Here is a 27,387-nt window from a genome sequence, read left to right as displayed (position 1 = left end):
CACAAGGCAAGAGAAATTTCTATCCAAGAACCACTCAAGAAACGGCTTCCAAAGTCTAGATATCATCGAGCTCTATTCTCGCAATAGGTCCCTCACTCGAGAGAGGCGAGACCAGCAATGTCATACGTCCTTGACAAACCCTACCTCGACCACTCTGTCCATTGCCAGACGTAGATTCGCCACCTTTGTCCTCGTGTTGTCTCTAATCCATAAGAACGCCCCCAATATAGCCTTGCGCCAAAGTGGTGATGTCTGTTTGATATGCATCTGCTCCTTGCCCACAATATACATCACCTTGGCCGCGTATGCCCGGTCCAGCCTGGCCAGCTCTGCCGCGATCTTTTCGTCCCGCAGCTCCGGTACCGCTTTGTCGCTACCTATTTGTTGCTCAGCACCTTGGCCCTCTACCTTTTGCTGTCCGCTCTCCCCATCGCTACAGCTCGCCACGGGTCCCGGGCCCGGCCTCCGCTCATCATGCTCGTGCGCAAGCCTGACGATGGACTCGCGCACCTGCGCGTAGATGAGGGCCGCCAGATCCGGTGTGACTACCTCGTCCATGAAGCCGTGCTTCACGACCAGCCGATAGCAGCCCGGGATATCGCGGAATCGCACGACAGCGTAGCGCTCCGCCTCGGCCACTGTGGGCGTCTCGACGGGGTGCAGGTGAAAGAAGACGATAACGTCGGGGACGGCGATGAACTTCCAGACAAACTGTGTAAACACCATGGGCGTCATGACGCCCGTCTTGTCGAAGAAGATGCCCAGGCCACGCAGCCTGGCCAGCGGGTCACCGCCCCATTTGGAGGTGAGGCGGAGCTTCGAGTCGTCGTTGTCGCCATCATCGTCGGACAAGTCTCTGGTGACGAGGCTGCTGGGCCGGAAGCGGTCCTCGGCTTCGGCGCGCCACTGGTTCTCCTTGCCGAAGCGCCAAAGGAGGAAGAGACAAGCTAGGATGCCCGAGATGGTCAACGTGAGCCAGGCGCCGTCGGGGACCTTTGTCAGCGCGGACGACAGGTAGAGACCGTCAATGCAGGCGAAGAAGAGCCAGGGCAGGAAGATGACAAGGGGCGAGAGGCGCCAAACAATAAGCGCAACCAGCGTGGTCATGCACGTGTCGAAGAAGGTGACAAACATGACGCAGACGCCGTACGCGTTACCGAGACGCGTCGTGTTGCTGTACACCGCTGTTACGAGGATCGTGCCCAGCATGAGCAGCCAGTTAAGGAAGGGCACGTAGAGCTGCCCGTGGAAGGTCTTTGAGGTGTGGACTACCTTGACCTGCGGGCAATAGGAGAGCTTCATGATCTGGCTGATGAGCTGTGCAAATGTCAGCGGGGTTTCCCCCTCCTAGTCTTCACGCGTGGATCGACAACATACCTGGAAGGTTGCCGTGATGATGGCTTGCGACGCAACAATAGCCGCCAGAATGGCCACAATCAAACTCGGGTAGAGCATCCCTGGTGGTGCCGCATTGTAGAAAGGGTTGTCGTACGCCTCTGGATGGACGCTGATATACGATGCCTGACCCAAATATGCCAGAAGGAGGCAAGGGAAAGTGTAGCACATCCAGCTGAGCTGGATAGCCCTCAGACTAAACGCACCCAGGTCGGCAAAGAGCGCCTCGACGCCGGTAAACGCCAGCAAGACGCCGCCGAGTTTCTTCCATGCCTCGGTCTTGTGCTGTATGAAGAACTGAAACGCCCAGTAGGGGTTGAAGGCCTTGAGCACAGTGTAATCGAACTTGACCAGGTTGTAGATGCCAAAACCGCCGTTGAAGCCGAGCCAGAGGATGACGATGGGCGCAAAGGCAGAAGCGAGCTTGCTCGTCCCTAACGGTTGAAGCAGGAAGAGGAGAATGAGGATGCCGCAGGACGTCCCGACGATGGTGGGCTGGGAGATGTCCGGTTTCACCACCTGGAGGCCCTGGACGGCGCCCAGTACAGACTGCGCGGGGGTGAGCACCCCATCGGCCATGACCATAGATACAGCGAGGACGCCGATCGCCTTGAGGAGCCCGTGGAAGAACTTGCTTTGTTCGATGGTCGAGCGGATGGTTCGGTTGACAGGCTGCAAATCTTCGGTGCGGTGGCGTTCGATGCGCACCAAACCCTGTTCTTTCGGATCGCGGTCCGTGATGTTTGCCTAGATGTAGCCCCGTCAGTCACACAAGCGGCGGCCCCGGAAATTCGATATGACATCAGACTCACAAAGCGCGTGAGCAAGGAATAGCAGCTGAATGTCCCTCCTTCGCCCTCATTGTCGGCCCTCAGGATGATAAAGACATATTTGACCGTCACCACGAGTGTGATCGACCAGAGAATGACGGAGAGGACTTGCACCACTTCATCATAGGTAGGATTCTGAGAGAAGGTCGAGGAGAAGACGTAAAGGGGACTGGTTGATGCAGATCAGCTTCGGTACGGCAGATGGCAAGACAGAGCGCCAACACATACCTCGTTCCGATATCCCCATAGATGACACCGACGGACTGATACGCGAGCCTGGGGTCGTGCGTGTTAGCCACGCCAAGCAATCTAGATATAAGCCGATATCATCGTTGCATACCAGAGCAAAGTCGTCCCACGAAAGACTTGCTTTGTCTTCTTCTCGTTGCCAAGCCATTCGTTCCCATCGTCGCCGTCACCGCCTACAGAGTTGGTGCGACCGCGTGGATCGTTGGACGGCCATCGCTGGAGTCGCCTGGTCGACGTGCGTGAGAGTGTGCGCGAGTGGACAACGCCGGGTAGTATTTCTGTCTCTGTCCTCCCCCGGGGTTGGTATGCCGTCGAATAAGACCGTGCGGGCTGTAAGTCTTCCGCGATCTTGATGGTGGTGGGCTGCTGTGGTGCGGCCATCGCCGGTATGCGCTGCGTGTGTCAGGGTTGTTGACAGGCTCGGTCCAGTGGCGCGCAGTCAGCCGCGACACGAGAGGTCACAGAAGCAGGGTCACAGTGGTCACAGGGAACCGGTTGAGAAGCGAACCGCTGGGGAATCGCAATTAATATCTCCAGAGAAAGGCAAAGAGAAAAAAAAAAAAGAAGCACGTTGGCGCAAGGAGGGCTCCCACTAGCTGGTCCATGACATCGTCTCCATCCGGGGGGGCGACAGCGAGTCGAGTACCCGTACAAGTAGCACCTATCTTAATCTGGGGCTCTGCACCCGCCCTTTAACATGGAAAGCCGACAAAGCATGGGTCTAGACCGCGGGAGACCTTGGAATGCAAGCTAGGCAGACTAACTGCGAGGGTGGTCACTCCTGGTCACCGAGCGCGTGGGATGAGAGACACAGCCCTGTATGTAGGTAGGTAGGTACTTGGGGAGGTTGAACTCTAATCCATCACTCGCTACTGCTAGACCTGCGAGATAAGCGCAGCGGAATGAATGCATGATTCAGAGGAATCACGGATCCAGATCCGACATCCTGGGCTTAGAGGTTTACAGAGCATATGGCACATCACCAGGTGCATGCCACTGGGTATGCGAGCATTTCAGGCGCCTCAGAAGACACCATTGGACCAGCAGGATGATGGTGGACCGCTCGCTATACGAAGGCAACAATTAGGTACCTAGTGCCGGAGAAAAGGTGTACGCGGTGAACATGTATACGAAGTAAATATAGCTAGCTTGGTTGGCAGTTGGCATGTGGAAGCCGGCTGGGGGCCAATCGAGACACTGGAGAACTGGAGAACTACGAAGCTTGTATCATCAATGTCTACTTGTAGACCGGCTAGACTGCTAGAGGAAAGCTTGCCCTGACCCATTAGGGTACATGTACCGGGACCCATGACGAATAAAGACGAATAGGGTAAAAGACGGGTTCGATTGTCCCACAATCCACAATGGCGAGATGCGCCAGGTTTTCGAGGCAGCCATCCCGGTGACGCCCTCCGGACATCTTGCCATCCCTCGGATCAGCAAGGTTGCTAGAGGGACTCGATGAACGGATGCCGATCACCAGCTTTCTGACATGGTCTCGGGCTGGACGCCCTGGGTCCAAGATAAGAAAAGAGTAAGAAAATGCGGCTGGCTGGATACATGTAGGGCGCCCTGGGCTTATCTAGCGCCTATCATTGTTGCGTGTCCATGTCATTGTTATTGCAAAACACTGCCACAAAATCGCGCAGGGGCCGGCTGAGCTTGTACGCTTGTGGAAGGTATTTGATGGGTACCTATTTCACAACCAACCGTCCTTGTCACCTCAGACATGCATTAGTAGGGCTTGGGGGCCGTTGGTCACTGCATGGCAAAATGTCTGGAGTATGGATTGCCTCTTTGACTCAATCGTCGATTGGCTTGTCATTATCGAGCTGTGATGTTGTCCAGAGACTTTTTTGGGTAGTCATACACACATACACACAAATACACAGAGAGAGAAGGGGGAGAGAGGGTCAAGCTGAGCTGAACCGTTACAAAGCCAACTGACAGATCGAATAGAGAACTATTGCTAGTGGGATGAATTGCTAGTACTACTTACCTTGAGTGAGAAAAGTCCCTGGACCGATAACCCTTCCACGCAAGATTTCTTTCCTAGCTCATCTACGACTCCCTGCCAGAGGCGCCAGGACGCGGTCTACCCAGGATAACGAAAGTATCATCATTATCCGAGCTTACGGCGCCCACGTCCTCAGGCATGGGAATAGCTCCCCAATCAAACATGCCGGACGGGCTGACCATGCCTTCATGGCCATTCATCATCTCGCGCCAGGGCAGGCCAGAGTCCCTTTGAGCTGAGGCAATGGAGGCGTCCTCCACATACTCAAGGAGCATCGATCCGATCTCGGCCTGGAAGCTCTGCATCTCGTCTGGCATAAGCCCCGGCGCCCCGATATCTCCAGTACCCGCTTCATTGACGGCGGTCGGCCTCGACTCGACTGTGGCAGCAGGGGAAGCTACCGCACCGGGAAGTGTCTGCTGGAACGACTGGATAGCAGCGGCACTAGCCATGTTGACGGCTTGCGTGATTTCCTGCCAGATGGCAGTCCCGAGTCGGTCGGACAGAGTACCGAGGATAGGCTGCAATCTTTCTGCGAGGAGGCGTGTTGTTTCACGCTCGTAATGGCGTTCAAGCTGGCTGATCACGCTGATAAAAGTCACGTTGCAGTCATAGTCTACAGCTTGTAGTCAGTGCACAGGGTACTTGGGGAGATTCGCGGCGTGTCGATCAGACTCACATGGAGATGGCATGGCAATAGTCGAATCGCAGGGGAACAAGATGCGGTATATCTGAGCCCACGAGCTCGTGCATCGCCGCTTAATCTCGTCCCGCTTCTCACGGCCAAATCCCTCAGAAGGGTCGGTCTCCTGCTGCCAGAGCCGTAGCTCGCAGGACACGACTTGCTGATGGTGCTGGTCCAAGGCACGGGCATTGGCGCAGACCTCTCCGCACCTCTGGCATCGATGCTGATAGTGCGACCGGTAGAGATGCTCCCTGTAGTTTGATTTGAATCAGCGGGGTTTCTTGTCCCAGTCCTCCGGGACGAAAGTCTCCTCACTTTAGTCTAGACACGTCTCTGAATCCAGGTCCGCGACAGGCCTGCTTGATGCCCGGTCCCATGGAATCTCGTTGATAATAGGGGCAAGCAAGCAGGCGGTGATTGTCCATCGGATCGCTCGGTCGTCGACTTTTCTTTGGGTGGTGTTCTTTGTCCTCATCGTCACTATCATCGCCCTTGATAGTGCGCTTTTTGGAAAGCTTAGACGCGTGAGATAGATCTATGTGGTTATTGGCTATCTCGCTGCCGACGGGTGTTGAACCGCTCAGACTGACGCCACAGCCACTTACTCCCACGCCGGTGGTTGTATGAGGGCCCCTTCCTTGAAAGAGGGTCGTTAACTCATTGCAGAGCATTCTCCATGCTCTGCGTTTGAGCTTTTGGTTCTTGTTGTCCAGGATCGACTTGATGGTCGCGCGATAGTCGGCGACGAAGGGAACTAAAGCATGTTTCTTGTCCACCAGCGGAGAATACAGCCCAGGGCTGTCTGGGCGGGACTCTCCGACACTGCATGCCCAATTCAGAACCTCCTCAGGCTTGCATTCGTCGTCTTGTGATTCCGTGTCGTCTGTGACAGGATCGTACTCGGAAGGCGCTCGCGGTATTTCATCGCGATAATAGCCGGAGAAACGCAGCGTCGCATTGTATGCTCGAGCAAACACCTCGGTGCTCGAAAGGGAGTAATCCGGCTTCAGGTCGATGCCAACACGACGCAAGAATCCCAGAAGGATATAAATCCGATCTCTTGGGTCGGAACATCTCAAGCTCTGGGAAAAGCCAAGAATCTTCTTGATCTCGAGACTAAGCTCTTTGGCAAGGCTGCGGTTGGTCTCGATGCGTCCCATAAACGAGCCAGAGTCGGCAGCAAGTAGGAGGTCTGTGAACTTCTTGTTGCTCGTCAGGTTGTGGAACATGGAAGCGCGCATGATATCGCTGTCGAAAGCTCCATCACGGGCCTTGTTGATGGCGGTCATCTGGAGTATCTCTCCCAGCGAGCCCCACTCGAGAACGGTGTTTCGCTGGAAGGCGACAATGCGGCTTGAGAACAAGAGTTCCTGAAAGACCCACAGTCTTGTAAATAAGGGGTTGTTGGAAAAGTCGAGGCCTTTCCAACTAAAGACCTCCTTGCGCTGGAAGGACTTGCCACCACTACCACTGCAGACCGCTGTCGCTGTCGCTGGTGCTGCTGCGGCTGCGGCTGCACGGAGCTGAGGGCGCTTCCACTTCAGCAGGGGCGGCACATCAGGAGCCTCTCCAGGACCCAGCCAGATGACGGTGTACTGCGCCCGCCGGTAGATGTCGGATATCAGAGAGATCTGCAGCGATCTCTCGCGCAGGTCGGACTGGTTGATGCAGATGGAGTCGACCCAGAGGTAGTGCTCCTCTGCCAGTCGGTTCTCTCGAAGGCTCCGCAGAGCGAGGTCAAGATTCCAAGTGATGGGTATGTAAACCCCTTCACAGTTGATGTGCTGCTGCTGCTGCTGCTGATGCTGCTGCTGTTGCGGCGGCGTCGGCGGCGGTGGCTTCGACTTGGACACTTTGATCTTCTGCGCACCCCAGACGTATGAAAGGGCAATGTAGGGGAGAATCTCATCGCCTTCGCCCTGGTCGAGGACTTCCACATGGAGACGGCAGTCCAGGGGGTCGGTGAAGGAGCGGCCTGGAGACAGCCGGAGTAATCTGATTTGACGAGCGTCCGACAAGGGCTCGTAGATGGAAGTTCTATCCATGAGACGTTGGCCCTTTCCAGCTCTTGTGCTTCTAAGGCGGACTACTTACGAATATTGGTATTGGTACGTACCGCGATGTGTGTTCGTTTGTTTGAGGCACTTACACAGTTTCTTTCCTCAATTTCTTTTTTGGATGAAGACTTCGGCTGAAGTGCAGAAGTGCGGGCTTTCTGTTAGCTTGTAACGTGTGATCTGGAGGGAGAGAGAGCGTTCTAGGTCATACACTGGTGTGATAGCTGGCCGGTAAACGTGTTGCTGGGTCGATGCCGCACTTGGGTAGATCTTGCACTGTGTGGAAAGGAAGATGTGGCGACACCGGCTGCAATACCTGAAGCCAGGATGATGGAGGGAGGAGATATCTGGCTCGGCTGGCAAGGACGACGTCAATTGAAATAGTCTTCCAACTGGGGAGCAACAAGACCGCCCTCGCAATTGCGAATGATGAAGACGCGCAGACATCTCGCATTTGCGCGTTTGCCGATGCCCTCCGAGCGCGCGATCACTACCAGACCAAGCCGACCATCGGTCGCATGCAGCTAAGGCAGACTCTAAGGCGGCGAGCCTTATGCCAGCCCACCGACCGAGAACACGATCAAAACAGGAAGAACACTCGCTTCGTGCCGTGCCTCGACACCCTAGTGGCTCCCGCTAGCCGGGTGGCTTGTCTCGTGCATTGTCTCGGGCATCATATGGTGGCCTGCCTGGCCGATACTCGGTACGCAGCTGCGCAACCGCCTGCCCTCGAGCAACGCTGCTGACGTATTGACCACAAGCAGTATAAGCCGGGCCTCCGACTGTAGAGTGGGCCAGCGCGTCATGACAAGGGAAGTGTAGGCGTTGGCAATATTGATGAGATGCCACATGTACTCTGCTGCTGATGCTTGAATCCGATCCAACGGGCGACCTAATTAGTACATGTACGTGTAGTTCGGATTCTCGAAGTTGGACCAGCCAAGCACTAAGGCATGCGGGCCTACCCCACTCTCTTTGATGCTCAGTCTGTCTCATTTTTCCTGAGCAGCCCTTCTCGACTGTCAATCTCAAGGCGCTGACAGCCTGCAGACGAGGTACCGGCCCTCTTTGCAGCAGATCCCTCAGCCAAGATGGCTGGACCAATCATCTCCGTGGTGGGCGGCCTGAACATGGACCTGTTCATGGAGACGGATCGCATGCCCGGTATCGGCGAGTCTGTGGACAGCAGATCCTTATCGATGTTCCCAGGCGGAAAGGGTGCGAATACTGCCATTGCGGCCCATCGAGCGAGCCACTCGAAACCACGAGGCGACACAAAGGGCGGCAGCGATGAAGGCAGCATTCGTGTGTTTATGAACGGCGCCGTGGGATCAGACAGCTTTGGTGGGCTGCTGAAAGCCAAGCTCAAGGGTGAAGGTATCGATATCTCTGGCGTGAGCACCATCGATAACGAGAGGAGCGGGACATGTGTTGTTATTGTCGAGACGGAGCTTGGTGACAGCCGAAACATAGGATACGAGGGAGCTAATTTGAAGTGGGCGCTGCCTGATCCGAACTCGGTGGGATGCCTCGCAGGAGGGGCGAGGCCCGATCTCGTCGTGGCTCACCTCGGCGTGCGACGCGAAGAAGTAGGACGAGTGTTGGCCCTTGCAAGACAGAACGGCGTCGACACTCTTTTGAACCCCGCCCCGGCCACGTCTTTGGACCGCTCGACGTATCAGAACGTCACTCACCTTGTCTTGAACGAGACCGAAGCCGCTCTGTTATCTGGACGTGATCGGGACAGACTGCACAGCCCTACTGGCTGGCAGGAGGTAGCACAAGACTTTATTCGGTCAGGCGTCACAAACGTGGTTCTCACGCTGGGCGCAAGGGGGGCTTACTACTCTACAATTGGTGGAGAAAGAGGCCTGGTGAAGGCCGAGGAAAGCATCAGTGTTGTGGACACGACGGGGGCAGGGTAAGTTTTGTTTTGCACAACCTCAACATCGTCACATCGCAGCCCGGTCCTCGCAGTTCTGACGATTATCTGAAAAATAGAGACACATTCGTGGGCAACTATGCTGCGGAGTGCACAAGACAAAGGCAGCTGGGCGAGTGCGATATCAGCAAAGCCATCGCCCGGGCGTGTAAGGCGGCAGCTCGGACCATTGGGCGGCTCGGTGCTCAGGAGGCTATCCCGTGGGCTGATGAAATAGACAGATAGAAAATGCGGCAGATGGCGACTGTGTCAGTGAAAATCGTAGCGCGTGTTGGGAAGCGAATGACATTGTGCCACGGTGGCTGGCTGCCCGGTTCGGCTTGCAACTCTCGTTTCTCTATATGGTCTAGAGTTTAGATCAGCAACACGCCACGAAACAGGGATTGGAAGCCACGGCGGTTATCGGTCGATGTTTGCAGGCGTGGCCTCCAGGATACTTTGCCTTTCACAGAGCGTGGAAGTACCAAGCTGGATCATGTCATGGTCGCCGTGCCAATTCAGCTCGAGCAGCACTATGCAGACTGAGATACACTCCCCCTACCCCCACACCTCCATCGTGGCCCGCCATTTCTAAAGAAGACTTGCGTAAGATACTTCACGATGCCGGGAATGTTTGCCAATTCACAAGCCTCGGTTGCAGTGCGGCCATCCCTGCTTAGGCCTGTGATTGTTTCGCCCCTTCATCCCCATCCTTCCGTGATTTGTCTGTCACTCGCTAGACGAGGAAACTAGCGATGGTGACAACAACCGTAACAAGAACGAAAAACCAAATCTGCTTAGAGGTCCCGACTGCTTCCTCTCCGTAATTGAAGAAGTTAGTTCCAAAAAAGCTCTGTAAAGGTTAGACCCAGACCTTGAACAGCTGTTGAAAGGCATGGCCAGCCCAGCGTTTTACGACTCACAGAAATAAAAGATCCTGGCAGAAATAGTAAAGTCACAGTAGAGACCAATTGCGTTAGTTCCCTGCCGTCATTCCGACTCTCGTCCAGTATCCTCTTGAGCGTAGTATTATCATCTGCTCCAGATGAATTAAAAGCCTTGGTGGCTTGTCAGCAGTCCCATATCTCCCTTACAAGTAATAGTATCCGGGTTTCTGAAAACTCACCAGCTTGATCTCTTTCTGTAGTCGGCTCTCGAAGGCGGATGCGCGTAACTGCAAGTTTTCCATGAAGCTTTGGTAAAGTTGGGTAGACAGCTTCCGTCAGGATAGCTTGTGCTACAATTTTTCTCGTGCTACTTCCTAATGCTATTCAGAGTTTTCGATGAAGCCTCCAGAATTCCGGTTTCGTGATCGAGATGTCTAGAAAGCTCATGCATGGTGAGATATCTTCTCGTCATGAGCTCTGGGGCTGAAGCCGGACGCCGTTCCTTAAATTTTTATCCCATCAGCAACAAGAGCTCCTCGTGCACCCGGGCCCGTGCTGAATGCGTCGATGGCAAAACGACATGGCAGGGCCCCAGCATCTCGAGGAGGTTGGTAACCACCTGGCACTGAGGAGTGAGAGACTTGATCTTGCTGTGCTAAGTACGACGTGATAGAGAGGTTGCACGGCTTCAAGAGCAAAATCGCCGTTTGCTAGAAATCATACATGATCGATGTCCGGATGTCATCGCCAACTCCACCGGAGACACACAGCTCCCTGTCAGCTATCCCAATGGAGCTGCCGTACCGAGCACGCAAGTGCCGTCAGGAACGCCGATGCCCATGCCGCGTACGGGTTCTTCTAGGCCGGTAGAACTGCGAGAGGAAGCGTGTGACCTCAGGGTATGATTGCCTTGATGAACTGTAGATGGACAATTCACTTACTTCATCCATGTTACTCCAGCTGCCACAAGGCCTCGAAGATTTGCAGCTAGACGCTATCAAACTCGAGAGGCAATCCCGACAAGTCCGACAGACACTCCAGGTCCGATAGAATGTTCCATTGTCCACTTCAAGCTGGCGCTTCCAAACTCGGAGATCATGCACACTCTCCACAGCGTCTCGCCGAATGCACCTCCGCACACATTCCTGCGAATACCTGACGTCGATGCCTGGCAACTCGGACTATACGAGCGACTGATGGTGGTACAGCGGGAATTCCCGACGTTTGGAGAGGGGCCTGAACACCTGCTCACCCTCTGCGAGATCCGGTACCACGAAATCGTGATGCTCCTCTTCCAACTCCGAGGATTCGAGCACCGAGCAACGACTCTCTAACGAGTTGCTACCAAAGTGCTGAGGATACGATCCGGCTGTGGAAGGAACTCTACAACTGTGATAGGATGTCATATTCTTGGACCAGTATTCACTCCATAACCTTGAGCGCCATCATCATACTGTACTGCACTTGGATGGTCCGAGGGCTCACGAACAGCACTGAGATCGATACTCTGGCAGGGACCATGTCGACAGCGTCCAATCTACTCAGTGCCGCTGGAGAGCACTGGGTAGACGCGCGACGCTGTCGGGACTCGCTTGACAACCTGACTGCCGCTACGGTCTGGTGGCTGATCAACCTGCGCTCAAGTCTGACACTCTCGCGAGCCAGAATTGCCACTGATGGCGGACCCCACTCGGACTCGTTTTCACATGCGCCCACCGCCGTCGAGAACACCGTTACCGACCACCACTACCCACAACAACAACAACTCTTTGCTGGCAGTGCCGAGAGGCTAGATGGGCGGCCATTCACTTCGACTCTGCCGTGGGTTGATACGTACATTAACGGAGAGGACTTGGCAACGCTCTTCCGGGCGCCGAACCCGCTTACGGCGGACCCCTCGCTCACAATGGAAGGCATGTTTAGTGACTACCAGCCACTGTTTGATTTAAGGGAACGAGTTCCGCATGTAATTCCCGCAGGCACGAGGCTAGATCATGTGTAAAAAGGCTCCACAGATAAAGCACCGAATAAAGAAATTACCAGTCTGGATCGCTCCATCTCAGGCATATCTCCTGATGAACATCTGCTCCCTATTTTGATCTCCGCTCTCGCGGGGACATCTTGTCCGTGGCAGACTGGGCCATCGGGATTGCATGGTCCGCACATGGGATAAACCGGGGAAGCCGAGGCCAGTCCGGGATTACGGTCATCCCCTCGATAGCACCACTCTAGGGAACAACCTGGATCATTCTGACAGGTTGTAGTAGTGAATTAGGCGATGTATAGTCGTGTGAAAGGGCGCTGTGAAGATTGACAGACAGAGTTCCACGGCTCCAGACAGGGGATCTTGGTTTGATCACGACTTCACAACCCCTAAAGATTTGACCATTTCTCTGCTGGAGTGAAAGATACGCCGAGGTCCTTTGTGGGCTAGCGAAGAAGTCTCTTGTGGCGCTGGAAGAGAACGCTAGGTATGTCGAAATCGTCACCCCAGTGATTCCTAGAAATTAACACGAAGCGCAGCACGAGCATCACTGTAGACGTGTTGCGCGACGTGGCTGCAAAGAACCACATCGCAATTCCCGAGCATGATATAGATGGCTACCTGGCGGTTCTACAATCTGCAGAGCTGACTGCGGCGACAGTCGACGCCCTTCCCGACTACGTCGACGAGCGTCTCCTCCCGACGCCAACCTGCGGTGGCACTCGCGAGGCCTTTCACCCTCAAGACAACGACATGAACGCGTGGAGCCACAAGACGAACCTGGTGGCGGTTAATCCATCCTCGCATCGGCTCAAAGGCCGAAAGATCCTGATCAAGGACAACATGTCCCTTGGGGGTGTTCCTTTCACATGCGGCACATTCCCCGAGTTGAACTCGGCGAGCTGCAACAACAGGCACCCGATTTCCTCGATTGACGCGACAGTCGTACAGCGGTTGCTCGATCAAGGAGTCACGATCGCGGGAACAGCGACATGCGAGAACTATTCACTGACACCCATGTCCTACACGTCTGTCAACGGACCCGTACACAACCCCTGGCTACGGAACTACAACGCGGGAGGCAGCAGCAGTGGCGCGGCTTGCCTCTTGGGCCTGCGGCTGGCGAGGCAAGCGGGTGCTTCAGACCTTGAGCATGCTGGTGAGGACATCGAGATGGCTCTTGGCGGTGACCAAGCTGGCTCAATCCGGTGCCCGGCAGCGTACTGTGGCGTGTTTGGCATGAAGCCCACACCGGCATCGCCGGCCTGCACCCTATGATCGACCACGCAGGCCCCATGGCCCTGAGTCTCGACGACATTGCGCTACTGTTGCAGTCAATTTCGGGCTACGACGGAATGGACGGGCGTATGACCCCGGAGGCACCACTACGACGGAACGTGCAGCAATACTTTGACGAGCTACAGATCTTCACGGCGTCATACCAAGCAGGCCATGACGGCCAGGATTGGAAACCTAATCAGCGAATCTCTGACAGCGCCCTACACATCCCCCTAGTTTGCAGCCGTGGTACGCGAGGCGGCGTTTGCGCACTTCTCGGTCGCCGGCGCGGAGGTGTCAGAGCTATCAGTGCCGATGCACCTCATCGGCCCCCAGATCTGGACGGCGTCTTGCCGGAACAATCTCGGTCTGCTCGGAGCGGGTGGCCGCGTTCCAGACATCCTCACATACGGCCTACCGCAGTAGGCACCGCACTGGCCGCCACACCAAGACATGTTTGACATTCTCACACGTTTCAACCCAGCCGTCATGCACGTCATCTTTGACGAGACGATGCTTAGCCAGCGCTTCGGCCCGGAGGTGCAGGCCAAAGTGCATAGGCACGTCTTGCAGCTGCGCAAGGCCTACGATGAAGTCTTTGCAGATTACGACGTGCTGGTCACGCCGACGGCGCCAACCGTTGCGCCGCCGCACCCAGACATGAGTCCTGCGACCGAGGGCGGCAGCACGGTGCTCGACAAGGCCAAGTTGGCGCTGGGTGCCATGAACAACACCTGCCAGTTCAACGCGACGGGCCACCCGGCGCTGAGCGTGCCGTGTGGCTGGGCCACCGCCAGCGACGGCCAGAGCAAGTTGCCAGTCGGAATGCAGCTCGTCGGCAGGCGTTGGGATGACTTGGGCGTGTTGCAGGCCGCCAGGGTCTTTGAGATGGGAGGAGGCGGGCTAGGGACTTGGCCGGGCGCACTCACCGGCGCGGGCGCGGGCGCGGGCGCGGGGGGAAAGGTCCGTTGCCACAATTTGGGGAAACTGTAGAGAGGTTAGAGACGAGATAGTTGATCCAGCATTTGATTAATCGATAGAACTTGCAGCACACTTTCTCTTTCGTTGTCGCAAGAGTCCGGGAGCTGAAAGATGAAGGGGAGAGGTGCGGGAGACGGACTCCGCGTGCCCGTCGTCACTGGCAGCCCAGCGGGTACCTCTTCGGGCGGAGTCCGTCCTTCGGAAACCTCCCACCCGGCGAGACTCTTCCATCAGCACCTACCTAGCTAGGAGGTGGATTAGAGAGAGCACAGCACGATTCAGGAGCCAATGATCGTCGACTTATTAAGATTCTCCATTCACAAAGGGACCCCCTCCCTCGCGACGTAGTACATCATCTCACGCCTTCGGTCCCCTCTTGTGTCGTGTGGTACCGGTCGTGAATTGGGTGTCTGGTCGTCCTTATCCGGTACTCGAGCCACTGTGTCTGGCAGGCGGCCATTTGCACGTTTCCAACCTTGAAGGAAGTCAAACATGTCAACGTCGAATTCCAGCGACGGCTCCAGCGCCAAAGCCGCTGCCGTGTCCGATTATGATCTCAATATTCCCATTTCCAGCGAGCAAGGAGGGCTGAGATCCAATCTGCCTGGCTATGGAGACACACATTTCAGTTTGTTCCTCCGGAAGGTTTTCATCAAGGCCCTGGGGTACACGGACGAGTCCCTCAGCAAGCCGATTATTGGCATCATCAACACATTTTCTTCGTTCAATCCCTGCCATGCTCAAGTGCCCCGGCTCCTCGAAGCCGCCAAGCGTGGCATTCTGCTGGCCGGCGGCCTGCCCATGGAGTTCCCGACCATCAGCGTCCACGAGAGTTTCTCCAATCCGACCAGCATGTACCTGCGAAATCTCATGAGCATGGACACTGAGGAGATGGTGAAATCGCAGCCCGTGGACGCCGTGGTCATGATCGGCGGTTGCGACAAGACTGTCCCAGCGCAGCTCATGGGAGGGATCTCTGCAAACAAGCCCTTCTTGCCCTTGATCACTGGCCCAATGATGCCTGGTTCGGTGAAGGGCGTCCGCGTCGGAGCGTGCACGGATTGCAGGAACAGCTGGGCCAAGTATCGCGCTGGCGCAATTGACATCGAGGACATCATGGACGTCAACGAGGAGCTTGCGCCCACGGCAGGGACCTGCGGTGTGATGGGCACCGCCAGTACTATGGCGTGCATCACGGCTGGCCTGGGCCTGATAGACCTCAAATCCGGAGCCACGAGTCCCGCAGTCTCGTCGACGAGACTGCGCGTGGCCGAAAACACTGGGAAAACCGCAGTGGCCATCCTCCGAGACAAAGAAGGCTTCAGGCCACAGAAACTCCTTGCTTACGAGAATTTTATCAACGCGATTATCGTCCTGCAGGCCATCGGCGGAAGTACCAACGCCATCGTGCACCTCATGGCCATCATCAACCGACACCCCGATGTCCGAGGTCGCATCACACTCAAGACCTTTGACGAGATAGGGAGGAAGACGCCGTTACTTGTCGACCTCAAGCCCAGCGGCGACAATTACATGACCGATTTCCACAACGCTGGGGGCATGCTGGCTCTGATGCACACCCTGCGACCGCTGCTCCACCTGAATGCGCGGACCTTCACCGGCCAGACGCTGGATGAGATGCTCGACTCAACGCCCTTTCAGACCTTTGACTACTCGAAGCGCATCGTCCGCTCACTAGATGATCCCCTCCACCCGAGCTCCAGCTTGGCCGTCCTGTACGGCAACCTTGCACCGGACGGAGCGGTGATGAAGGCGAGCGCCTCGAAGGACAGGCGATTGCTCAAGCACCGAGGCCGGGCCTGTGTGTTCAAGAATAGTAGAGACCTGAGTGCGCGCATCGACTCGGATGACCTTGACGTAACGGCAGACTCTATCTTGGTGCTGCAAGGCATTGGCCCTGTTGGCAACCCGGGTATGCCCGAAGCGGGTCTCATCCCAATCCCTCGGAAGCTCGGCAGGTCCGGTGTCACCGACATGCTGCGCATCAGCGATGGCCGGATGAGCGGTACGGCTGGAGGAACGATTGTCCTGCATGTCTCGCCCGAGTCTGCGGACCCGGAGTCCGTCCTAGGTATTGTGCAGGACGGAGACTACATCAGTTGCGATGTCGAGGCAAGGATGCTGCACTTGGAGATAGAGCAAGAGGAGATCAAGATGAGGATAGCTGAGAGGGAGGAAATGAAGGCCTCAAGACGAAAGGTTATACGTGGAGGAAAGCTCGCGGCGGACGTAGAGCGGGATCCATGGCATACAAGAAGAAATGAGCGTGGCTATAGGGGTTTGTATGAGAGGCATGTTAATCAGGCACATTTGGGCTGCGACTTTGACTTCTTAACGGCTGAAGGGCCGCGGTTAGCGGAGGAAGAAGGGTCAGTGTAGTCAGACTGGCTGTGTTTGATACTTCTAACACAATATTGTCATCCATTAGAGTTGATGTGAAATGCGAATGCCTTCATAGCCCACCCTTAGGTCCCTTCCATGCTCAGGGCTAGTTGAAACCCCAATTCGCATGCTCAATCACAATCATGGCATTATCATCACTACTCCAACTATGAATACGACTCAGAAATTCCATTCAACAACGGTTTTGATAGGTCGGCCAATCCAGACACTCACATTCTCCTCTCCCGTGGTGTGCACCCCGGGTTGAGCTCCTTCTCAGCCTCACTAGCCTTGACCACAATTACATCACGCTCGTCGGTCGTGTACACACCAGCAGCTACAAAAGAGTCGGCGGTAGAGGTAACCGCCTTGACAAAGTCAGCATGTGTGACAAATGGTGCTTGGTCCCAGAGCACGTCAAGGAATGTAGGTCCATCCGAGCCCGGAGACTCAATGCCAGTCACGGGCACGTCGTACTCGGGCAATCGGTCATTACGCTTGCGGTTCGCGACGCCGGTGTCTATGGAGCCAAAGACGACGGCGGGTTCGACGCGGCGAAAATAAGACGAAACTGGCTGCAGATCGCTCACATAGTACGGCCGCACAGCGACGTCGCTGCCGGCCGCGGTGAAGAGCGGGTCCCCTCCCACGGTGCTGCCGGTCCGCTTGATCGCCCCCTGCGCGTAGTCGCCGTCCCGCTTAAGGTACCGGTAGAGAGACAGGTCCCAGAAGCCGTCGGCGCCGGTCGGCTGGCCGACAGTTTGCAGAACCACAGGCCCCCACATAATGACCTGGGTGTCTGGTCGGTCTCTGGCGCGCTCAACGCGAATACTGAGCGGCATCTTGACTTCGATCACGTCACCCGTCTTCCAGAGCCGGCTCAGCGTCAGGTACGTGCCGGGTTGCGGCTCTTGTTGGCCCTGAGTCTCTCCGTTGACAGCCACCCGGAAACCCTTGCGGACCCAGGCAGGGACGCGGAGCTTGACATCTAGAGGGCCGTCGCCAGTGATTGTGAACTTGGAGGAGCCCTCGCGCGGGAACGTTGTCTCCTGCTTAACTGTGAAGCCCTTTTCCTCCCAGTCCAAGGTGGCCGGGACATAGAGGTTGATCCACAACGTGGACCCATCAGCTGAGCGCAGGTACACAGTCTCCTGGTACTTGGTGTGGCTCTCCATCCCCGTCCCACCGCAGCAGGTGCCAATGTTATCATAATCACGGGCGGCGCCGGGGCCGAGGGGCTGGAAGTAGGTGACTTGTGGGCCATCGACGCTGTTTGTGTCGGCGCGCGAGCCGGTGATCATATTGAACAGACCGCGCTCGTAGCTGTCCATGTAAGTCGCGTTGTGCTCGTGCATAAATAGATTCCGGGCTAGCTTCAGCATATTGTAGGTGGTGCACGTCTCCGCCCCGCCGCTCTTGTTGAGGGCGTAAGCAATGTCGTCCCGGTTCTGAAACAGCTCGTTGTTATCCTCGTGCCCTGGGTAGTTGCCTCCCGTGCCTCCGGTGGCGAACTCGCGGTGTGGGAAGACCCAGTGGTAGAAGTTTCGCGCGGCGTCGAGGTAATCCCGCTCTCCACTCTGTTCGTAGACCCGCATGTATCCAAGGAATTGAGGAACGTGTGTGTTTGCGTGAAGACGCTCGCGGCGGCGGCGGCCTGGAATGTTTTGGGGAAGCACGACCAGGATATCTTTATCTTCGACAGCAGCACCGAAGAGAGACTCCCGGTTGTCAAAGCACTTGGCCGTCTCGAGATGCTTCGCGTCCCCGGTCAGCTCATAGATTTCCGGAAAGACTTCGTTGGCACCACCAAACTCGCCAGCAATGTAAACGTCCCACATGTAGTTCAGGTCATCGCGGGTAATGTTCCCTCTGTAGTTGGGGTGGTTCTTGTCTCCAACAGTCAGTGCGAGATGTGCCCAGTCGGCCATCTTGGTGACGACCTCGAGCGCTTGCGTGTTGTTGGTATTGTAGTAGGCATCCAGCAGACCTCTCAGGATCTTGTGCTGCGTGTACCAGGGTGCCCACGTGTTCTTGTTGAGGTCGCTCCCGTACACGGCGAATCGAGGTGGTCCCAGCCTAAGTACGGTATCCTCCGGGAGCGCCCCTAGGTAGCCGGGGTACGTGGGGATCCAGGACGCGGCGCCGGAGCCTTGGCCTTTGCCCTCGAATCGAGCAGTGATTGCATCTTGGCATGTGGCCAGTTCATTGACCATCCAGTCGAGCTTGGTCTTGAAAATCTCTTCCCCCTGGTCAGCGTACGCTTGCGAAAGGGCCGTCATAAAGTGGCCCGTCCAATGTCCGCTTAACAGGCCTCCGTCTTCCCACCCACCCGGCACTGCGACTCCTTCCGGATTTGGCCGGCCAGCCTGGTTGTTGAAAAGCACCAAGAATCTCCGTTGGTCGTACTGACGGAGGTATGCCTTCATCCTATCGCGCTTCTCCTGCATCAGGCCGCCGCCGAGCCGGACCTGGTCGAGACGAAAGGGCCGCACCGGTGCCGTGGCGCCCGGCCCAACATCGGGAGGGACCTCGGACGACGCTTCCGCCAGCGAAGCAAACATGGCTTCACTGCCGACAACTGTGGCGATTCCAAAGAAAGCGCTCCGAAGGAGCCATCGGATGTTAAGGCGAGCCATTGCTTGAAATTCCTGCAAGTTGTCCGGATGCAGGAACGATGTAACACTGCCATGCCTCATATTGACGTGACGAAGGCGCTGCACTGCAATCCTCTTTATATATCAGAAACCCACGGGCCGGAAAGCGTTCGATAAGACTCCTTCTGCCGGCCGATTGGTGCGGATGATGTATTCAGGCTTGGCGAGATACCCGTGTTACTGGCGGGAGTGACCTTCCCCGCAAAGCCGACTGCATCCCCGCATGGCGAAGATCCAATGCCCTCGCCTGTCAATCAAGGACATCTTGATCTACCGGGTCATCCGATATATTCGGCACGTGGAGCTCGACTCTGTGCATACACTGGCGAGAAAGTCCCTCTTTGCTAATGTCTGAGATGAGAAATACTAGACAGGGCGATCTAGAAACGACTGTTATTCTTTATCGTCGATCGTTGATTTGAGTGAGTAGATTGCAATTATCCGAATGTTTGTAGTTGTTAACATGGTCGTGGCGTACCTTTACAACATGATTATGATACTAGTCGTCTATACTAAACTCGTGATCAATCAGATGAGTATCTATTTTCAAGCGCGGAGTCCTCCGACCCAGTCAGAGCCAGCCACCTGAAAACTTCAGACGCTTCCATGATTGCGATGCTCAACTCCAGCCGAATGAGAAGATGCAAACCCGCAATGGACGGGGGAGAACGGCCCATTGGGCGTGGCGATCACAACCATGACACCTTCCTAAAACTGCCTGATCAAGTGTAGAGGATGTACATTAACCTTATCCTCAGCGTCTCTGCCAGCGCGGACAATCCTCATATAGCGTGGCGGCGCAGCGTGGTCGGCATGGTAGCCGGCCCCACAGTCAACGCGACCATCCCCTCATTCTGTGGTTGTGAGAGCGCTACGGCTTTGTACCCGAGATAACATGAAGTTGCCCGTTATGCGGGTTTTGATTGTTCCGTTCATGTCTCGATACTTTCCCAGAAGGTGCTGTCGAATAATATCTTTCAGAGATGGCTACAACCCGGCAGAGACCAGCATTGAGTGATGAAGACATGGGTAGAGAGATTGTCCGGCCCCTTATGTGCAAAGATTACGATGTTGAAAGACCTTGGGGATGGAGAAGGCGAGAGGGTTTAATTACCGCATCTTCACAGGCCTGAGCAAGACATTATCTAAATGATATTAAACCCGGATCGCCTGGCTGGGAAGCCTCCAGTATTTACACAGTTTAGTCAGCTCACGGAAAGTCGTATACTCTGGGGTATCGAAGACTCAAAGGTGTGCAAACTAAACACTTTAGAATACTGCTAAAAATCCCTCAAGTTTTTTTTTTTTTTTTCCCTTTTTTTTTCCTTTTCTTTTTCAAATTCAACTGATAGCAAGGTCCGCCATATCCAAGGCTGTCGCTGGGAATAGTCGTAAGTGCCCGTGTTTCAAAATCCAGTTGGCACGGCCAGGGACACAGCATTTGGGACAAGAAAAGGCATAGGCAGCGGCAGGACACAGTAATTACATTTGACCTCATCATACTCAAGAGACGTACTGACATCGTCAAGTGATTTTGCTATAGATACAAGATTTCGGCTATTGGTTCAGACTCAGAGCTATAAGTGTCGGTTGAAGAAAGCTGTCACAGCCTATACCGTTTCTGGCGTATCCGAGCTGTCGCGCGCGTGTCCGCTAAGCTACGCGCCTCCCATCTGAGCCGAGAGCCGTTGCGATTTTGTCAACACTGCACTGTCATTGATGAAAGGTACGCAGTCTTTCACCCGCATGGTCTTGAAATCCGCTTTGAGGCTGGAGTCCAGGTACATGATCACCCTTGAGCCAATCTCATTTGTCATCATCCCTGGGGCGGCTGGTATGCAGCTAGCATTCAGGCTCGCCCTCGTTGCCAAGGACCAAAACAAGACCGAGGTCAATCGTCATCCGTGTCTCCGAAGGCAGATCCACAGAAGGGAAAGATAATATGAAGACAGCACTGCGTGTTGTGCTTGGCGCACCTACAAGACTGAGGCCGCAGTTCCCTAGGCTGGGACCGAGCCTCCGATGCGAGCCACATTCACTCAAGTCTCCGCGGCGGCACTCATCTACGCAAGCACAGCGCCCTCTCAATGTCCCCGGTCTTGTCTACGGGCTGGGCGGGCTGGCTATGGGATTTCTTGCTACCGCAGTGACGTTGTCCATCAGTGGGAAAGCAGATAATCCTGCCGGAATGCCAGAAGCTGTCACGGGGCCGCCGCAATACGCAGACAAGTCGGCAATGCTGCTAGTAAGCAAGATTCCGGATTACGGTCCCCTACCCTGAGGAGTCGACCCGGGACCCAATAACAAAATAATTAGGCCGTTGAGGAGATTCGAGAAGCGCTCGGGCACGACGCGGTCAGCATGGACTCTGACGTTATCGAAAGCCACGGCTACTCGGAATGCTCGACCTCCAACACTGCCGCCCGCCCTTTCGCCGTCATCCTGCCCACTTCGACCGAAAGCGTGTCGAAGGTTGCACAAATCTGTAGCAAATACAAAGTACCTATGATCCCCTTTGGTGCAGGTTCGAGCGTCGAGGGCAACATCTGCGCACCATATTCCGGATTCAGCATCGACTTGTCTAGAATGGACACGGTGGTAGCTATCCACGAGGACGACATGGATGTTGTGGTGCAGGCTGGTGTCAACTGGGTCAACCTCAATGAGATGCTGCGACCTTTGGGGCTGTTCCTCCCGCTAGACCCGAGCCCGACTGCTCAGATTGGCGGCATGATTGCGACTAACTGTAGCGGGACGAATGCCATGAGGTATGGCACCATGAAGGACTGGGTTGTTAACCTCACGGTTGTGCTCGCAGACGGAAGAGTCATCAAGACACGCCGACGACCGCGCAAGACATCAGCGGGCTACAATCTGAACTCCTTGTTCACGGGCTCTGAAGGCACACTCGGCATCATCACCGAGGCTACGCTAAAGCTGGGGATCATACCAACGCACTTCGGCGTAGCCACGACGTCCTTCCCGACGGTCAAGGATGCATGCAAAGCTGCTACGTCCATGATGCGACGCGGGATCTCCCTTGCGGCACTGGAACTCATGGATGACGTTCAGATGCGAGTCATCAACCAGACCGGCGGAGCGGGAGGCCGGACCTGGCCCGAGAAGTCGACGCTTTTCATCAAGTTTTCTGGCGGTGCCGCCGGTATCGTACAGGACAGCATCGAGGCGGCCCGGCATGTGTCTACGGCAAACGGCGGTACCGACTTCACGGTGGCCAAGGATGAAAAGGCTATCGACGATTTATGGTCGGCCAGGAAACAGGCGCTGTGGGCTATGCTTGCCGTACGACCGGAAGGGACGCAAATATGGTCGACAGATGTTGCTGTCCCGCTGTCGCACCTGGCAGACATTGTCGACCAGTCCAAGAGCAACGCGTCGAAACTGGGTCTGTTTTCGAGCGTGCTCGGCCATGTGGGCGACGGCAACTTCCACCAGTCCGTCATGTACAACCCCAACAAGCCGGAACAGGTACGAGGCGTCAAGGACTGCGTCGACACCATGATCATGACGGCCTTGGACATGGAAGGCACCGTCTCGGGAGAGCACGGCATTGGGCTCGGGAAACGGCACTGTTTGGAAAAGGAACTTGGACCGGACACAATCGAAATCATGAGAACACTGAAACGGAGTCTCGATCCTGACTGGCTTCTGAATCCCGGGAAAGTGATTAGCTTCTGATGCGCCTCTACATCATTCCCGTATAGGTATAGAACGAGATCAATCAATATCGTCATTTGTAGCAGTGACGTTAGGACGCCCAAGCTCGGCCGGCCATCGTAAATGGCTTCCGAGTGATTGGTCGAACAAGATTTGCCCGTGAAAGCTTGTCTGGGCCGTTCACTAATGCGCACTTACCGAGGCACCGCCCCGCTGCCCCGGAGGCTCCAGTCGGGGGCTCCAGTCGATCCGGGCCAACCACTGGTGACCAAGCGTTGCACGTGTCCCCTATCGGCAAGCTAACGGCGCGCGATGTAATGCACTTTGTTGATGGAAGGTGACGAAATGGCAGATGCATCCGAAGCGAGGCGCCGCTCAGCTGTTCGACTTTGCGTGTAAGTGCCAGGGGAGCTGGCAGGGGGCCCAGCTCCCGTTTCGCACGTGTGTCCTGGGGCCGCCGATCATCAACGCGGACTTCTGGACTTGCTGCGAGATAAATACCGTGATGGGTGTCGATCGTGATACTCAAAGCCGGTTCTCTCGGCGTACAAGGTCCAGTGTTGCATCTCCTTGTGGCCAGTCCTCACCAATGCTGTTCAACCCTTTCTGGATCATCCCGTCGACATCGTAGCTCGTCCAAGATCAAGATGCACGTCTTGACGGCCATCAAGGCGCTCCCGGTGCTAGCTGCGGCGTATGTCTCGGCAGCCGCTAGCTTACCCCCCATTCCCGCCGACCTGACCACGCCCGTTCAGCAACGCATTGCCATCAAAGGTCTCAATGGTGGGTTTCATGTGTGCAGACAGCCTTCAAGTGGCTGTAGAGACCAAGCTGACACCGCTCTTGCATCATGAAGCCATCTCCATCGGCTGGAACACCTACAAGCAGTTGGAACAGCCCTGCGTCAAGTATGGCCTCTCCAGGGACGCTCTCACTCTGCAGTCCTGCTCGGACCAGTCCACTACTTACGCCAGCTCACGCACCTGGTCCAACGTGGTCGTTCTCGGCGGCCTCCGGCCTGCCACCACCTACTACTACCAGATCGTCTCGACAAACTCGACGGTAGAGCACTTCATGAGCCCGCGCGTACCGGGCGACACCACCCCCTTCTCCATGGACGTCGTCATTGACCTGGGCGTCTACGGTGCCGACGGCTTCACCCTCAAGGGCGATCACGCCAAGCGCGACGACATTCCGCTCATCGACCCTGCCCTCAATCACACCACCATCGACCGGCTTGCGCGCACAGTCAACGACTACGAGTTTGTCATCCACCCTGGCGACTTTGCGTACGCCGACGATTGGTTCCTCTCCCCCAAGAACCTGCTGCACGGCGAGGCCGCCTTCCAGGCCATCCTCGAGCAGTTCTACGCCCAGTTGGCGCCCATCGCTGCCCGCAAGCCTTACATGGCCAGCCCCGGGAACCACGAGGCAGCCTGTGAGGAGATCCCCTTCACGGCAGGCCTGTGCCCAGAGGGCCAGAAGAACTTTACCGACTTCATGCATCGATTCAGCAGCACCATGCCCACGGCATTTGCGTCGAACTCGACCAACTGCACTGCCGCCAGCCAGGCCAAGAAGGCGCAGGCGCTCGCGAACCCGCCGTTCTGGTACTCGTTTGACTACGGCATGGCGCACGTCGTCATGTTCAACACCGAGACCGACTTCCCCGACGCGCCCGACCAGCCCGGCGGCTCAGCACACCTCGACGGCGGTCCCTTTGGCGCCAACGGCCAGCAGCTGGCGTTCCTCGAGGCCGACCTGGCCTCGGTCGATCGCACGGTGACGCCCTGGGTCGTCGTCGCGGGCCACAGGCCGTGGTATACGACCGGCGGCGGAGGTTGCAAGCCCTGCCAGGCCGCCTTTGAGCCGCTCTTTTACAAGTACGGTGTCGACCTGGGCATCTTTGGCCACGTGCACAACTCCCAACGATTCCAGCCCGCCTACAACGGCAAGGCCGATGCGGCGGGCATGAGTGACCCCAAGGCGCCCATGTACATTGTGGCTGGCGGCGCGGGCAACATCGAGGGCCTGAGCAGCGTCGGCAGCAACGTGTCGTTCAACGCGTTTGCGTATGCCGAGGATTTTAGCTTTGCAAAGATTACATTCACCGATAGGACACACCTGCAAGTCGACTTTATCCGGTCGTCGACCGGTGATGTGTTGGACACTTCAGTGCTGTACAAGTCTCATGCTGATAGGTTCGTTCGGCAGTGATGTACTTAGACTGTCAGAGATATGGCAAGTATGCACTGGGCCTTGACATCTAGTTGTCATGGGCAATGAATCTAAATCTTCAACATAGTCTAATACAAGTAGTCTAAAATCCCCCCCCTCGGGCCTTCCATGGCTCCAGATATCTGTCGAGTATAAAAGCACCCATCCCAAAAACTTGGAATTACCACCCGCCAACGCGCGTAGCAAACATGGTCATACCGCCTCCGGCAGGGCCGGCGACAACGCTTTGCACAATCTTCATGGGCTTGTCCCCGTTGCGCCCGATGCCCTTAAATTTCCACTCGAACCGTCCCACGAGCTGCGCCACGAGCGAGAGCATCTCGCCCCTGGCAAAGCGCTCGCCGATGCACATCCTCGGCCCGTACGTGAAGGGCATGACGGCCCAGGTGTCGCCCGTCCCGCCCAGGGGGTCGACCTTGACGATCTCGCCGCCCTCGGCGCGGACCAACCACCGCTCCGGGTCGAACTCGCCGGCGCGGGCCCCCCACACCTCGCGGCTCTCGTGGATCACTCCCGGCGCGACCACGACGACCGTGTCGCGCGGCATGTGCACGCCGCCGACGGTCGTGTCGGGCGCCGCGGTCTGGCGGTGCGCGTAAGGCACGGGGGAGAATAGACGCAGGACCTCGTTGCAGACGGCCGTCAGGTAGGGCAGGGACTCGAGCAGCTCGGCGTCGACCATGGCGTTGTCCGAGGGTGAGGGCAGGCGGGCGCGGATCTCGTCGCGCAGGCGGGCCTGCATCTCGGGGTGCTGCGACATGGCGTACAGGGTGAAGGCGACCGAGGTGGCCGTGGTCTCCTGGCCTGCGACCATAAAGTCCATGGACTGGTCGATGAGGTAGTCGTCGGTAAAGGTCTCGCCGGACCGCAGCAGCGTGGCGATGATGTCGCCCTGCGCGTACTGCTTTGCTTGGCCTGCCGCCCCGCCGTCCTCGGCGTTGCCACGCCGCTGCTGGATCAGTGGCCGGATGAAGTCGGCAATCACATCGCGCGCCGTCATGATCTCCCTCCGGGCGCGGACGGGCAGGCGACGGTAGACGAAATAGGGTAGGAGAAAGGCAAGGCGTCGGTACTTGATGTGGTGGCTCTTGGTGGCGAACAAGTTGCGGAAGTGCCTGACTCGCGACGAAGCCGGGTCGTTGACAGCGCCGATGGACGCGCCAAAAGCCGTCAGCGTGATGATGTCGAGCGTGACGTGGTGCAGGCGCTCGCCAATGTCGAGGAAGCCAGCCCCGGCGTCGCGCAGCTGCTTCTCGATGACGGAGAGAAACTTGGCGCCCTCGGTCCAAAAGGTTGGCGATAAGCCCTTGATGTACTTGAACTTGAAGGCCGGCTGGAGCAGCTTCCGGTCGACCTATTGTGCGGTGTCAGTGAGATGGACTCCAGTGGTTTCCATCGACCAATCCCGCAGACCGACATACCCTATGCCTCACAGGCGGCGACACGAGGATACCCTGCGGACCAAACTGGCCCATCACCTCGAGGGCAAAGGGGAGCTTGATGTAGTTGTAGGCCTGGCTCTGCAGCACCTCCTTGCACCCCTGCGACGTCGTGACCAGTATCCGCTCCGCGTTGAAGAAACCTTGGTAGCGGATCAGGCCGTCATTGGGGATCTCATTGATCCACTTGATCAGCGTCTCGAAGCTCGGGTCGCCCGTCAACAAGCGGCGGTAAAGAGGACCCTGCTCGGGGCTCGGGAGATGCCGCAGGGGGCTGAGGTAGATGGGATAAAGCACAGTGTGGTAGAGCAGCAGCCATCCGCAACAGGCTGCGTAGACGGCTAATCCCCGCGCGAGATAGCTCGATAGTCCGGAGCAGTCCCGGGCCCAGAGCGCCCAGGCCACGGCGCCGAGGGACCAGGTGGCCGTGCTTGTGGAGACCATGGTCGTCCGAATGAGTCGTGCGCGTGTCGGGTTCGGCCGGACAGCGTCGCGCAGAAATAGCGTCAGTGTCACGAATGGAGGCAGGACAAGTGCAATTCTACCACGGGAGCTCGCTGCCCTTTTTGTGCTCCGGGTGGCCGACGTGAGATGAGATCAGAAAGATTGCGTACGGAGTACTTGCAGGCCTGCCCCCTCACACCGCTTTTGGCGTTCAGCCTCAAGCCAGGTTTTTCCTCCCCAAGCCTTC

The 27,387-nt window shown here is 56.6% G+C and overlaps 9 protein-coding genes across 9 annotated transcripts; 5 read left to right on the top strand and 4 right to left on the bottom strand.

Moving 5' to 3' along the window:
• Nucleotides 1-120: 120 nt before the first annotated feature.
• Nucleotides 121-2,855, bottom strand: E0L32_011183 (uncharacterized protein; the record flags this gene model as incomplete). Its single annotated transcript, XM_031133885.1, has 5 exons — nt 121-1,317; nt 1,378-2,142; nt 2,208-2,394; nt 2,454-2,501; nt 2,566-2,855. The coding sequence occupies 5 exons, from the start codon at nt 2,853-2,855 to the stop codon at nt 121-123; spliced, it is 2,487 nt and encodes an 828-aa protein (XP_031000821.1).
• Nucleotides 2,856-4,535: 1,680 nt separating this feature from the next.
• Nucleotides 4,536-7,221, bottom strand: E0L32_011182 (uncharacterized protein; the record flags this gene model as incomplete). Its single annotated transcript, XM_031133883.1, has 3 exons — nt 4,536-5,107; nt 5,171-5,427; nt 5,492-7,221. 3 exons carry the CDS (start codon nt 7,219-7,221, stop codon nt 4,536-4,538), a joined length of 2,559 nt encoding a protein of 852 aa, XP_031000820.1.
• A 1,103-nt stretch (nt 7,222-8,324) lies between these two features.
• E0L32_011181 (uncharacterized protein) lies at nt 8,325-9,400 on the top strand (the record flags this gene model as incomplete). Its single annotated transcript, XM_031133882.1, has 2 exons — nt 8,325-9,154; nt 9,235-9,400. 2 exons carry the CDS (start codon nt 8,325-8,327, stop codon nt 9,398-9,400), a joined length of 996 nt encoding a protein of 331 aa, XP_031000819.1.
• A 1,738-nt stretch (nt 9,401-11,138) lies between these two features.
• E0L32_011180 (uncharacterized protein) lies at nt 11,139-13,303 on the top strand (the record flags this gene model as incomplete). Its single annotated transcript, XM_031133881.1, has 4 exons — nt 11,139-11,308; nt 11,440-11,963; nt 12,476-12,512; nt 12,565-13,303. 4 exons carry the CDS (start codon nt 11,139-11,141, stop codon nt 13,301-13,303), a joined length of 1,470 nt encoding a protein of 489 aa, XP_031000818.1.
• A 489-nt stretch (nt 13,304-13,792) lies between these two features.
• Nucleotides 13,793-16,684, top strand: E0L32_011179 (uncharacterized protein; the record flags this gene model as incomplete). The annotated part of the gene is made up of 3 exons (XM_031133880.1): nt 13,793-14,266; nt 14,344-14,408; nt 14,797-16,684. 3 exons carry the CDS (start codon nt 13,793-13,795, stop codon nt 16,682-16,684), a joined length of 2,427 nt encoding a protein of 808 aa, XP_031000817.1.
• A 233-nt stretch (nt 16,685-16,917) lies between these two features.
• E0L32_011178 (uncharacterized protein) lies at nt 16,918-19,323 on the bottom strand (the record flags this gene model as incomplete). The annotated part of the gene is made up of 1 exon (XM_031133879.1): nt 16,918-19,323. One exon carries the CDS (start codon nt 19,321-19,323, stop codon nt 16,918-16,920), a length of 2,406 nt encoding a protein of 801 aa, XP_031000816.1.
• Nucleotides 19,324-21,087: 1,764 nt separating this feature from the next.
• Nucleotides 21,088-23,040, top strand: E0L32_011177 (uncharacterized protein; the record flags this gene model as incomplete). The annotated part of the gene is made up of 3 exons (XM_031133878.1): nt 21,088-21,231; nt 21,419-21,586; nt 21,658-23,040. 3 exons carry the CDS (start codon nt 21,088-21,090, stop codon nt 23,038-23,040), a joined length of 1,695 nt encoding a protein of 564 aa, XP_031000815.1.
• Nucleotides 23,041-23,666: 626 nt separating this feature from the next.
• On the top strand, nt 23,667-25,236 carry E0L32_011176 (uncharacterized protein; the record flags this gene model as incomplete). The annotated part of the gene is made up of 2 exons (XM_031133877.1): nt 23,667-23,802; nt 23,843-25,236. 2 exons carry the CDS (start codon nt 23,667-23,669, stop codon nt 25,234-25,236), a joined length of 1,530 nt encoding a protein of 509 aa, XP_031000814.1.
• Nucleotides 25,237-25,417: 181 nt separating this feature from the next.
• On the bottom strand, nt 25,418-27,140 carry E0L32_011175 (uncharacterized protein; the record flags this gene model as incomplete). The annotated part of the gene is made up of 2 exons (XM_031133876.1): nt 25,418-26,611; nt 26,679-27,140. 2 exons carry the CDS (start codon nt 27,138-27,140, stop codon nt 25,418-25,420), a joined length of 1,656 nt encoding a protein of 551 aa, XP_031000813.1.
• Between the last annotated feature and the right edge of the window lie 247 nt (nt 27,141-27,387).

The sequence above is a fragment of the Thyridium curvatum genome (assembly GCF_004353045.1).
Source record: "Thyridium curvatum strain D216 chromosome Unknown NODE_100_length_135046_cov_87.379998, whole genome shotgun sequence".
NCBI classification, from domain to species: domain Eukaryota; kingdom Fungi; phylum Ascomycota; class Sordariomycetes; order Thyridiales; family Thyridiaceae; genus Thyridium; species Thyridium curvatum.
This window is presented reverse-complemented; position numbering and strand designations above follow the sequence as displayed.